Source organism: Amphimedon queenslandica, unplaced genomic scaffold (assembly GCF_000090795.2).
Source record: "Amphimedon queenslandica unplaced genomic scaffold, v1.1 AMPQUscaffold_13395, whole genome shotgun sequence".
NCBI classification, from domain to species: Eukaryota; Metazoa; Porifera; class Demospongiae; order Haplosclerida; family Niphatidae; genus Amphimedon; species Amphimedon queenslandica.
Window position 1 is genome coordinate 3587 of NW_003546369.1, and position 13213 is coordinate 16799.

General features: G+C 32.4%; 2 protein-coding genes and 4 long non-coding RNA genes across 7 annotated transcripts in view; 5 read left to right on the forward strand and 1 right to left on the reverse strand.

Moving 5' to 3' along the window:
- LOC105312860 (ubiquitin carboxyl-terminal hydrolase 47-like) overlaps positions 1–2673 on the forward strand; it is a 4367-nt gene extending 1694 nt beyond the window's left edge. The window contains exons 3-11 of the mRNA XM_019996877.1: positions 225–441; positions 504–664; positions 783–863; positions 921–1039; positions 1091–1191; positions 1964–2094; positions 2201–2248; positions 2300–2421; positions 2488–2673. Coding sequence (XP_019852436.1) covers positions 225–441; positions 504–664; positions 783–863; positions 921–1039; positions 1091–1191; positions 1964–2094; positions 2201–2248; positions 2300–2421; positions 2488–2647 — 1140 coding nt within the window. The 3' untranslated portion in view covers positions 2648–2673. The remainder of the gene's footprint in view (positions 1–224; positions 442–503; positions 665–782; positions 864–920; positions 1040–1090; positions 1192–1963; positions 2095–2200; positions 2249–2299; positions 2422–2487) is intronic.
- Positions 2674–3699: 1026 nt separating this feature from the next.
- LOC109582228 (uncharacterized) lies at positions 3700–5080 on the forward strand. Its single transcript, XR_002184974.1, has 3 exons — positions 3700–3779; positions 3864–3968; positions 4995–5080. It is a non-coding gene; the product is annotated as an uncharacterized LOC109582228 (long non-coding RNA).
- Positions 5081–6507: 1427 nt separating this feature from the next.
- LOC109582225 (uncharacterized) lies at positions 6508–7605 on the reverse strand. The gene is made up of 4 exons (XR_002184971.1): positions 7515–7605; positions 7279–7425; positions 6883–6984; positions 6508–6694 (listed from the first exon to the last, which is right to left on the reverse strand). It is a non-coding gene; the product is annotated as an uncharacterized LOC109582225 (long non-coding RNA).
- Positions 7606–9484: 1879 nt separating this feature from the next.
- Positions 9485–9719, forward strand: LOC109582227 (uncharacterized). Its single transcript, XR_002184973.1, has 3 exons — positions 9485–9496; positions 9543–9584; positions 9698–9719. It is a non-coding gene; the product is annotated as an uncharacterized LOC109582227 (long non-coding RNA).
- A 1065-nt stretch (positions 9720–10784) lies between these two features.
- LOC109582226 (uncharacterized) lies at positions 10785–11183 on the forward strand. The gene is made up of 3 exons (XR_002184972.1): positions 10785–10883; positions 10934–11021; positions 11073–11183. It is a non-coding gene; the product is annotated as an uncharacterized LOC109582226 (long non-coding RNA).
- Positions 11184–12198: 1015 nt separating this feature from the next.
- The window catches only part of LOC109582223 (uncharacterized), a 2865-nt gene continuing 1850 nt past the window's right edge, over positions 12199–13213 (forward strand). The window contains exons 1-2 of one of the 2 annotated variants that reach the window (XM_019996878.1): positions 12199–12529; positions 12587–12689. In XM_019996878.1, coding sequence (XP_019852437.1) covers positions 12527–12529; positions 12587–12689 — 106 coding nt within the window. In that variant the 5' untranslated portion in view covers positions 12199–12526. Of the gene's footprint in view, positions 12690–13213 lie in introns of both variants that reach the window. The other variant, XM_019996879.1, reaches the window with a different exon arrangement.

Consider the following 13213-nt stretch of genomic DNA (forward strand, 5'->3'; position numbering starts at 1 on the left):
TGATATTTATTTATCGTAGGGTGCCTTTTTTTAGGCGGGCTATATATTTCATGGATTTTGCAAATTTTTTTGCTATTTGTGAAAATAAATTTGAATTAATTGTATATGGGTGTGGAAAATTTGAATTTAGGATAAAATCGTGAAATTTAATACAGCGAATTATATATCTGGGTATATACATTCATTTTTCCTCTACACACACACTGTCACATACTCACTGGCAGCTGCTGCTCTATGTATCATCAGATCCTAAAGATTATCAAAAAGAATTCAATGATAGTTGGACGTACAAATGTATTGAGTTTCACTTCAACTGGATACTAATGGACATTAGAATACCCCCTGGACCTGAAGCCACACCCACTACAACTACTACAAGAAAAGGAAGAATAACAATGAAAATTATATCAATGGAAGAAGAAAATAAAGGAAAAGAAAGAAGTAATGATAGATATTAATTTATATCGTTATAAAAAGATCATTAAACATTATATTCACTACAGAGATACAGGTACAAGTTGATAAGAGAATAACATTAGCTCAATTGAAGAAGGAGCTAGTTCCATTGATTGGTATACCACCTACTGGTTTTAGAGTGTATAGAGTCAATGGTTATAAATTGAAGAACCTGGATGAGATATTAATGAATCTATCTGAATCAAAGGTAAGCATGTAGTTTAGCATTTTATTTGATCATTCACTTTTTTCCATTATACCTACTGTAATGTAAGGACTAAGAACACACACACACACTCATCTCTTTATTACTTTGCTTATACTAGTTGATAGTAAGACTGGGCAGAGCATTACAAGTAGGAGAGCACAGAATTAAATTGTATTTATTACAAGTTAACAGTATAGAGGTAAAAGCCGTATGTAAAACACATTAATTATTATTACTTATTTTATTTTATTTTTAGTTTTGTGAGTTTATGATGGAGTCTATTTTTACTGAGGACACATCAGTGAGAGAATTTAAGAAACAAATTATTGAAGAAGCAAAAGTACAAGGAATCGACTGTGTCCTTAAATTAGACAAGTACGTACATCATGTGACTATCATGTGACTATCATGTGACTTATTGTGTAGAATGAGATTACGTAAGAAGAATAGAGTGTCCCCTGGTAGAGTATATCTTCATGATAAGATGATTGATACTAGTAAGGAAATATACGTGGAACCATTAAAAGGTTAGTATATCTCAGTATACTAGATAAAGCACTTTATTTTGGTGATTTTGCTATAAAATTGTAATTGACAGTTTTTAATTTGGCAATTTTGTGTATGCATTACTGAGCATGTGCATTAATGATTGGTGCTTTTCATATTTGTGATTTTGCTTTCCATGCTATTAGCAAAATAAAACTTCACCAAACCAAAGTGCTATTATGGTATTTCAGTATACTCATACTGTATACTTTACATGATGGATTTATAGTAATTGGAGCGCGAGCATGAGCGAGCCCCACTCAGGCAAAGTCTCCCTCCCTCCCTCTGTATGTATGTATATACGTACGTCTCCAGTCACGCCTATTCTGGTCACACCCCATGTGTACACTACTTTCTATTTAAAATCAATGATCTAATGCGGTAGCATTCTAATGAAATATTTTCATTGGTGTGGGTGTGGTTACAATGAAACAAAATGGCGACTATCAAGAAACCAGCTCGAGCAAATCTTACTGAAGCTTACTTGCAGCAAATAAGACTGATCTGTTGTCCAGGCATTTCTCGAGCAAAAAGAAGTTAAGAAAGCAGATATAAATCTATAGCAGTACTGTGCTTAGCTATACAGTTAAATTATGTTTAAATTGCAGCTGAGATTCTTTGCTAATAATAAAGGTAGGAGAACAAGCTATAAAATTGTCTTCCAATGGGCCATGCATGCAAGTCAGTGTATGCTCGTGCTCGCCCCTCAATGTCCTACATTCGTCTAGTTAATATATTAATTATATTCATTAGGACCAGAGAAGGAGAAGGATAAAGGACAAATAGAGGTGTATGTTATAAGATGGCATCCATCACAATGTTCAGTTGATCCAACAGAAGAAATTATACTGGATATATATAATCGTATGCATGTTATTAATAAGGTACTTCAAGAAATTATAGTAAGGATTGATTACATACTAGTACATCATACTATCATTATAATAATAATAATAATTATTATTATTATTATTGTTATTGTTTTTGCAGTTGTCAGAGTTAAGTGGAGTTCCTGCTGAGTATATCTCTTATTCAGAGGTTATAATCATTGAACCATACACCTATTAATACTCTCTCTGATTCTATTAGGGAATATCGTTTCCCGTTGGGATATCATGTCTTGATATTGAGAATAAGTTGAAATGGTATTCCATCACTTCATACACATACTCATTTGGACTACATGATGATGGATGTGTCATATATTACAAGTACTAATGAACACACACACACACATACACACTTACATACACCTCTTACTGTTTATAATTATTTAGAGACAATAGAGAGAAAATGAAAGAGTTAACAGATAAAGAGAGATTAGAAATACAAGAGGCAGAGGAAGCAAGGTCAGTAAACCTCATGTTTCATCATGTACATGTACAATCAGTTAATGATTACCTTTACTTTAGTGTATACAGTGGTATTATACTGTAGGCTTCTGCTTTTTGTTAGTAAATTATTCATGCACTCATTAATTTTATTGTAGGTTGAGGGGGATTGGGAAACACATCACAAAATACATATACTGAACTTAGCCTTAGACGTTGATCTGACTGAAATGGATTGGTTTGATTTTAATTGTCGTATCAAGTTGTATTGCTACTCTGCCAAAAAATTAATCGCTGCCTAGCTATAATTATTTTAAAATAAAATTGTTTTTTCTAAATACATTTTTATTTAATAATTTGTGTAATTAATTTGTTCTTTAGTGACTCCTTTTGTTGCAAGCCCCCACAATTAATTAATTATTGTATAGCTTTAAATTTTTGTAAAAATTTAAATTTATTGTTAAAATTAATTTTCGTCATTCTGTTATAAATCTGCATGCTACTCACATGAAACAAAATTTTGGTGAATAAAAATGCTTGACAAACATTTACCAATTTAAAATGAATCAATATCTCCATCATCTTTCCTTGTATATTGGCAGTCATTTTAAGTTAAGGAATAAGAGATAATAATAAATATAATAAAGTATGTTCATGCACCATATGCTTTAATCAGTTAATGGATTATTCTTCTCATGTGATATCCTATCTTCACATATACCACCATAGTTCAATGTAATACTGTTAGTGGGTGAGACTAAACTTTCATGTATCAGCATGAAACTCTGAAATCAAAGGACTGATAAGAATTACCATTTCCAATTACAACTCTGAGGTGATTTCTGAAACATACCACTAATAAGCCCCAATTTTAATACATGTGTATCATCAGTGGTTGTGCACATTCTTAGCTAATGTGAATCAATAAGTATGTGAATTATTATTGGTGTACATGTACTGGTATTTAAAAGGATACAGCCTCATATATTATGGTATCAACTGTTATAAAATAATAGATAAATAACACTATTTAAAGACAAAGTTGCTAAGAATTTGCGCAAAGTCCCTGTACTATTGTACAGGGATATTGGCCAAATTTCATCCAAAAATGAAAAGTAAAGAATTCTTTGTTTTTTTTTAATTTTCCTGATGCACATATATACATGTTGTGATTTAAATCAGTTACATTTCTTGAAAAGAATATTCGGTTGAAAATTGAAAACCCTAGCTAATAACAGGTACATTATGCTTTTCTTTTCCTCCTCCTCTTGAACTTGAATTCTATTTATTTGTTTGTTTAAATTATTTATTTTCCCCTACAGAGGCAATCTTATTACAGTCTTCAAGAAGAGAATGATTCATTGCAGACGATGTTACACCCACAGCCTGATGCCCTGAGACCGCTCTATGTCTATGAGTCTAAAATGGTTAGTTCATACACTGGTGTATATGCTAATAGACATTTTGATTTTATTAAAAATATAAATTTAAAACACTGAACCAGTAAATGCTATGCCATAGTCTAAAGCTAATAAACATTTAAAATAAGCTCAGAATTTGGCCAAGAAATAATTACAGTGTTGCATGCAATTTCATCTCTGCAGATCTGAGCATGTGCAGCGTCACCCATAATAGGCTAAAATTGGAAAATGCAAGCTCTTGCACCTATTTTCTGATCTGTTTTTCCCTTCAAAAGCTAGTTTTGTATACTACGCAATGTCAGTGCTAGATGCACTAAAATGAATGGACAACAACCACGCATACGCATCACAGTTGGACAACCGACTTGAAAAGAGGTGTAACAGTGTCTTAAGAAGCACATGCTTGTGAGTGGTGATACAGAGAGTGCAGTTTTTTTCCCTTTGTTTCTTTGTGAAATACCCCCAATTTTTATTAGATTTTCTGATACATACATGTATTGATGTCATAATGCTATGTATAAGGTTTAGCTGTTTCTGAAAAAATAATTTTTTGAGTTATAAGAATTTTTTAAGCCAATTTTTGGAAAAAAAAGCAATGGCTATGGTTTTTTCTAAAAATTGGGACCAAAATCACTCAAAATTTTTATTAAATTTTCTAATATACATTAATGTCATTATGCTATGTAGAAAATTTGAGCTGTTTTCGACAAATAATTTTTGCCTTTTATTAAATGTGTCAATTTTTGAAAAAACAGCAAAGGCTATAGACCATGGCTTTTTTCCAAAAAATTGCTCCAAAATCATTCCTAATTTTTTATTACATTTTCTGATACATATTGATGTCCTTATACTGTGTAAAAAGTTTGAGCTGTTTCCAACAAATATTTTTTGAGTTATGATCATTTTTAAAATAGCCAATTTTTGAAAAAAAAACAAGGCTATAGCCCCAAAAATTGGCTCCAAAATTAATTTTTATTACACAGGTTAATCGTTGAAGTATACATGTATAAATACTCTCTCTGATTCTATTAGGGTAAATCATTTCCAGTTGAGATATCATGTCTTGATATTGAGAATAAGTTGAAATGGTATTCCATCACTTCAGACAGATTTTACTCATTAGGATTATATGATGTTGATGGATATGTCATATATTACAAGTACTAATGAAAACACACACACATTATGTATACACACACACTTACATACACCTCTTACTGTTTATAATTATTTAGAGACAATAGAGAGAAAATGAAAGAGTTAACAGATAAAGAGAGATCAGAAATACAAGAGGCAGAGGAAGCAAGGTCAGTAAACCTTATGTTTTGTGATCTCAAAAATCATTAGTGGAATAAATGTTTTCGCCACCTTGCATGCATAGCTGGTTCTTATTAAGATTTAACTGTATAGAAGTTCTACTTCTTGAAAGTTATAAAATATATGTACATGTACATATACATATTTCCATTAGTACAATACTGTACATATTAAACTAGTATTATACTCACTGTTTATTGTAGGTTGAAGAGGATCAGGGAATGCAAATCAAAGTATGAGCATAGACACATATATTGATAACAGGGCTGAATGAAATGGACTGGTTTAGTTTTTATTTTTGTAATTGTAATCCTGCAAAAATTACTCGCTATATATAATAATGTATTATAAATAGACATTTATCTATTTAATTTTGTATAGTTAGTAATTCTTCATTGACTCCATTTGTTGATAGTCCCCACAGTGAGTTTGCTATGTCCACATGATCACATTACGGCACTAACATCAAATGAAAAGGACTCAATCTCTCCATCATCTCTCCTCATAATTGGCAACTAATTGGAGTTAAGGAATAAAAGATAATAATAATGATAAATATTCATAATGAAATAAGTACCAGTACATGTACAATAAATATTTATGTACAATAATAATGCTACATAGTTCAATGGATTACTGTATATGGTGAATCTACTTTTAGTGAGGCATATAGTTTACATGTATAATATGCAACTGTCAAATTAGATATTTTATTTTGGCTCTGAAATCACTCTCGTTTTTTACTGATACATAATGATGTACGTGTACATGGTATAGTATTTGACTGAATACCACATGAAAAGTGGTGTAAACATAAAGTTCAATGATGGAAAAATTCAGAAGCCCTTATATTCCGAAAATATTTTACTTGCTATTATTTCCATGAACCACCTGGCCTGGTAAGTAAATTGAAGCATTTGCTGACTTCTCCACTTCTGAATCAACCTTAGCAACACTTCTAACTGGCAAAGAAGGCTCTTTATGGCCTTTGAGTTAGAACCATGAATAGTTATGAGCCACGTGTTCATAAGGGTTTGAGGTCTAAGACCATGAAGAAATCAGGATGAGTGTTCAAGGAGAGAAAATAGATTAGCTATAGGAACTATGAGAATGGATTTCTTGATGGTTGTTTTTTATAAGTATCTTACTAAAAGCAACTGCTTATATACATACATAATGATTAAGTTACGTGGGTGTCTCCAGGTGTTAATGTTGATATGTACATTGATTGATGTTGTATGAGGACTTGTAAATGTATGCAGAAGTATGTGTGTATAGTCCAGAAATTATTAAGTAAATAATTAAATTAAAAAACACGACAATTGTATGTTAAGAAGATACATCCTTGTACATTATCAACTGTTGAGGATTCATTAAAATGAACTTGTAGACTCTTTTGCAGTTTAAACTCATATCTATATTAATGAAGTCATAAATAAATAAATAAAACAAAAATTTAATTAAAGACAAAGTAACCACATGTACATGTACATAGTCATTGTCTACACTAATCACTGGTGAGACCAAAAATTACAAATTCACACATTATAAGATATAAAGCTAATAGTGGATCATAATGACGTATGTGTAGTCGTACACTTACTTGATACACTCTCTGTCTTTAGTCTTCTGCATTAAAGTCTTTAATAATTGTTCCTCTTCTCTTAGACTCTCTGTTAGCTCCTCAATAGTTTCCTGAGCATTTCTTTACAATAAATAAATAAATAAAAATAATAATAAATAGTATTATTAAACTATGTACTACGGCCCATGCTTTTTTGCAAAAAATTGATCCAAAATTATCCCAAATTTTTATTACATATTCCGATATACTTATGCTGTGTAGAAAGTTTGAGGTGATTCTGACTTCAAATTTTTTGAGTTATGGTCATTTTTAGAAAATGTCAAATTCTGAAAAGTACCCAAGGCTACAGCTCATAGTTTTTTCCAAAAATTGGCCACAAAATCACCCTCTCAATTTTTATTATTATGAATGTACTTAATGAAATGTATTTATTATTCAATTGTTGGAGATTTGCTTAATGGGATGACACTTTGAAACACTTCTTGTAAATGGAATTGATTCCTCGGAATATTCTTTCAGGTTCCCCAAAATCACAACTCTTAAGTTGATCCCGTACGGCACCTTTAAAATTGAAAAAATAGAAAGAAATTGAGAATAAAAATTAAAAATATTACCCATCTGTTCACATTCAATACATAACATAAACTCACTTCTTTGGTGTATTCTAGTGCTTTTTAACTGTCTGTGTCAATACTGTAATCAGGTGCTGTGATCCTGGATCCTAGGCAGACCCAGCCCCACCTTTTTTTTATGACCACGCGCCTCTTTTGACTTCACCCCTAGATAGAGCAGCAAAACTAAGCGAAGGAGAAGGTCTCTGTTGTTCAGTGTTAGTCTTGTTCTGAGGCCCTGGCCTTGGGCAGTTTCTTTTAATGGAACTATGGCCACTAGTCAAACTTGCTTAGGTATTAATGTTGATGATGTGAAATCCGCCATGACTTTTGACCTAGATATTGGTGACTTGGATTATATTCTTTGTTTATTGGAGAAATGTTGCTTCCCAGAAACAAAATGGTATAAGTTTGGACTGAGACTAGGACTGAAGAAGAATACATTGGACGTCATAGAGGCAAAGCATCATAGTGATGTGCCTCGCTGTATGACAGAGTGCCTCTCCCAATGGTTAGGTAGAGCTGATAATGTTGACAGTAGAGGAGGAGCCAACTTGTACTCACTGTCAGATGCTCTACGATCTATGAATGAAACTGCTGTAGCTGAGAAGTTAAGTGAGTCAACCATAACTGTATCTAACTATAATCACTGTATTTTCTATCATAGAACACCATGTTCTTATTAATATTTTTAATAATCGGCATACTGTCCTGTCTCAGTCTCTTTGTGATTCTGTTAGTATTGCTCGGTTACTTTATGGTGAATGTATGTTAACACAAGAAGCAGTTAGTAGAGTGGTGTCAGCTAGTCCCTCTATTCCTAATCAACATGAGGCTCTATTAACTGCTGTCAAAGAAGCTGTTCAAACTGATCCCAACAGTTTACATACATTTGCTAATGTATTGTGTACAATCAGTACTAATGTATCGCTAGGACAAACTATACTGGACGATATTAGTGAGTATTATCGTATAATATATTGTGTTTGTAACTACAATGACTCTGTTCTAATGCTTATTAGCAAGTACTCTTGTTATTAGGTAAGTATTTTCCTACTCCTGAAGTGCATGTAGTTCCTGAAACTAAACCTCATGATTTACTTGTAGTTCCACAAAGTAATAATAATTACTAATAAAACGATAGTACATTTATTGATATCTATAGATAGTACAACTACTGATAAAACCAAGATACCAACTCATACACAATCTGGTATAATTATCTTGAACACTGTAAATAATTGCTAAATGTTTTATTTTATAAATAGACTCATCTTCTGATGCATCTTCCCAACCTTTATCTCCTCAAGGTATATGCATCTTTCATGTACCACCAAAACGATATATCTTTTATAGTTGAAATACATGTTCCTGTTTCTGAAGGCTTACTGGGGGGCTTCAGATCAATGATAATGTCTTATGGAAAGATGTTTTACAATGTTGGAAAGATCATTAAACGGATATCTCCTCCTTTAGAAGAAATAAAAGAATTCCTGTCTTGTTGTGGCGCTATTCTTAGACGAAAAGTGGAACAATGTACTAATATTCCTAGTGTCTTGCATCTTATTCAAGATGAGTGCTCACTGACTGATATTGAGCTCCTTCATAGTGTAGTTGAACAAATGGAGATCACTGAAGCCACAAGATACATTGAGGCATATAGAACAGAATTAAAGGAATTCTGCAAGTCACTCTCCCTCAGTCTTTGTTTGAAGGAAAGATTTGCTTCCATTTCTCATCTTCAATGTGAAACAGTTACTTTTATTTTTGACTGGAAGCCTGAGGAACATCTACTCAAAGATATTATGGAGCTCCTTGCAAAAGTATCTGGGAAATTACTGAAGATCACTTATATAGAGCGTTCCAAATCAATAACTGTCACTTGCTCCTTTCCTTTCTCTGATGTTGGGTTTACTGTATTGAGGATGATAGAGAATATTCATATACTAATGGGACAAGGATTAAAGAAACTGACTATTGGTAACTTAACATTATGGAGGAGACAAGATGTTAGACAAAAGGTATACGAATAATTGAAAATTGTTTTATAATTATATTTTTGTATAGGAATTAAAAGAAAAGGATCAAGACTTACTACAACATACTGATGTCAGTTAATAGAATCATTCCTTTTATTAGTTACATTTTAGTACCTATACAATGTCACAATATATTCAGTTGATTGTATGATGACTGATATATTATGTTAATTATATGTACAGGTTATTTCTTATATTATACTTGAAGAAGCTGAATATAAACTAAGAGATTCTATCAGTAGCAAAGAGAAGGTATTTCACTGATGCTACCAAGCTGTGTAATCCAATTTTATAGGAAACAAATCAATTGAAACAAGAAATATCAAAGACTCAAGTACTTGAGGTTAGAAGTTTAATTTTAAATTCTTTGAACACCTTAAGCAGAGGCTCTTAAATGGTTGATGCAGTTGACTGTGCACCACTAAATTTTAGAGGGAGCTTAATTTGGCAAATTTTACATTTTGATAATCATTCGCTAGAATAATAAAGATCTCCAATTTTGGGTCATTATGTGCATGCTCACATGACCTATGGCCACAAATTTGTCAAATTAATGCTCACCAACCATCAAAATTTCGTAATTTGCCAAATTTACTCTCTCCAAAATTTCCTGCAATACTGTAGTTTACGTATTATAATAATCATTAGGAAGAATCATTGTCTGTTCAATGTGATATCGAATCAATTAAAGAAGTTGAGGTATATCTCACTAGTTTGTATTAATTATAATTATTATTAATAGGAAGAACCACTTTATGAAGAGTTGACTGTATTGAGCTCTCAGTTTAATGAGATAAAAGAAGAAAACAAAGAATTGTTAGACAAATTATCAAAAATGAAGTTTGACTTTTTAAGATCACTTACTAGTAATATTGATTCAGGTTAGAGTAGCTTTATTAATTATACTAATGATTATAATTGATTAAAGCTGCTAGCAAAGTAAGAAAAGGAATGTCTCTTGAAATTGATGACTGCAAACTTCATCTTGAAGCAATGACAAGACCAGACTATCAGCCATTAGTAGATAATAAAAGAATAATAGAGAAATTACAAGAAAGAATAACATTAATGGATACACAACTAATTACAAAAAGAAAAGGTATTAAAGGTTTCATTGATAATTTTTGTCATGATTCTTGATATTTTTGATTTGAAAGAAACTGAGAAGAGACAGAGAAAAAAGGAAGAACAAATTGAAGAAGAAAATTTTGGAGTAAGAGTGAGACAGACAAAAGTATATTATCTACTTACTTTTATTTTATAGATTATATTATTTTGTAATCATCCTGTTACTGGGGAATTAATTAACTCATTCATTGAAGTACATAAAGATGAATTACTAGCTACAGTACTGGATAAAGCTTATGAGGTTTATTTTAAGTTGATCTATATCTATTAATTCTTTTATTTCTTAATCAGACAATGGAATTAGCTCCTCATATTCCTATTGAGAGATGTCGTTTAGCTAAATATAATTATGAGTGTCATGTAATGGAACAGTCTTTAGGTATAAGTTTTATCTATCCTATTGTTATAATTATTTTATTATTAAATGTAGTTTCAACATCAAACTATTGGACAGATCATGGGCGTAGTTGGATATTATAGTTTATTTTTAGAAATTCGTAAAGAAAATGAAACTTTTAAGAAATACAATGCCGAATGTGGTTGTGAGTGTCACCTATAATTACATCATATAGATGTTAAAGTAAATTAAAGGGATAGGAAACTTCCGTTGTGTGGTTGGATTATCCAATTAAGATTATTAGGTTGCCTAGCAATGTAGCATAGGTGAGCTACTCTTTATGGGCTTTTTTCACTGTTCAGCGTCCTATTTCATCTCATATCGTACAAGATGATTTATTGGCAAGAGTGACATTTGGTAAATTTGCCTGTGGAAATTTAATTGGCAAATTTTATATTGGCAATTTTGTTCCATGTGCCATTAAGCATGCTCGGTTTGAAACAAGATGGCGGATTTTATATTGGCGATTTCTTCATAGAACCACTAATCGCCATTATTAATTCCTCGCCAATAAATCATCTTGTACAGTAACTCTGAAGTGACTTATGTTCATCCTCTGCAATGATAATTAAAAGGTACAGTATGGGTAAAATTTGATTTATTGACCTTTTATCAGGTTTTTGTATCTTTTTGAGAGTGTATAAAAGAAGTAATACTAGAATTAACTATTACCAACTATTCTATTAGTAACGCAGTAGCATTACTAAGTAGGATTCACCCAAAAACAATATGGCTACCACAACTTTTGCAGCCTTGCTATACCGGGAAAACGAACTCCTATGCTTACCAGACTTCTTAGAGGACCTTATCTTGACCAGAGGACTCCATTGGTACCACTAGAGCAACTCTAAACCTTGTCTAAGAGGAAAGTAAAAAATCAGTGAACCGGCCGTTTTTTTCAGTCCAGTTTTTTTGTCTTCATTATCACCATCTTCTGTCAATCAGTTAAGCAGGGGTATCGTGGTCTTTCAACAATACTACAAGGCTAATTTTTAGACCATTCTACTCCAACTATCCATGCGCAGGTCCACAGCTTTTCAAATAAATCAAAAATAAGAAAAAGTTGCCCTCTCCCTATTGTTGCCACCTCATTCCGCCATTTTGTTAATTAAAGAAGCGTGTGCTCTAAAATGCGCGTGTGGTTGCGCATGCTCAGCAGATTTCAGAACTGGGAAAAGGAGGCAATTTTTTATCTAGCTATGCTTGGATCAACTGCATAGGTGGCTGCAGGATTGGCAGAGTGGTTGGGGTAAGAAAAATGGCGTGCGAAGCGTGCCGCGATTTTGACCACACCCACTTTCTTTCGTGTATTTTTGGCGTATACTCAACGCACACATACATATGATATACCATAGATATATACCCAAAAGGCACCCTCTTTTATCTGTAAAGCTCTATCCAACCTGTAAAGTACTTGTCCTAGTCCTCTTGGAAGGCTTGTTGATGAAGGAAAGCAGAAAAGACTGTCTCTTGCTAGCCATGGACCCATGGTAATTTTTTATGACTAAAAATGACGTCATTAATTAAATTCTCATTTCCGGTCAAAGTTTTTGGTTGTGCATTGCCCATCTATGCCCGACCCAGCAGCTGCCTATGATCAACTGCAATACTTAGTGGATGTTCTAGGCTTCCAGTTCCAGCTAAGAGAAGGTATTTAGTCTTGCACATCATTGTTTTATTATGTTTGATCAATAAAATAATTGTATTTTAAAAACACAACCATATATTAATTCATGTTATATACCGTATAGCCAAAAAATTTCGTGAGGAATAAATTTTCGTATTTTCGTGATCACTGTTTGCATCACGAAAAATTAAACCCCCAAAAATAAATATTAATTGAGAGGCATGGTCAACCATGCCTTACTAATAAATGTGCGCGTGCCCTTGTGTCAAGTCGTGTTCTCGGTCAAGCTGATGTCTCTGTTACTCTGTATTGCTATTTTAAGCATACTGCCAAGGTCAAAGATGATGATCTTCCCCATCACTGGTGTCCACACTGATTTGTAGACATGGTGCCCCTTGACACAAGAGTCCGTCTCAAACATTGAATCTGCCGTGTTTTAATTAAATAAGGTGTGGTCATTATTATTATTAAAATAAAATCACGAAAATATTTATCACGGAATTTAAAATTTCTCTATAAATTTCATTATTCACGAAATTTTAAGCCT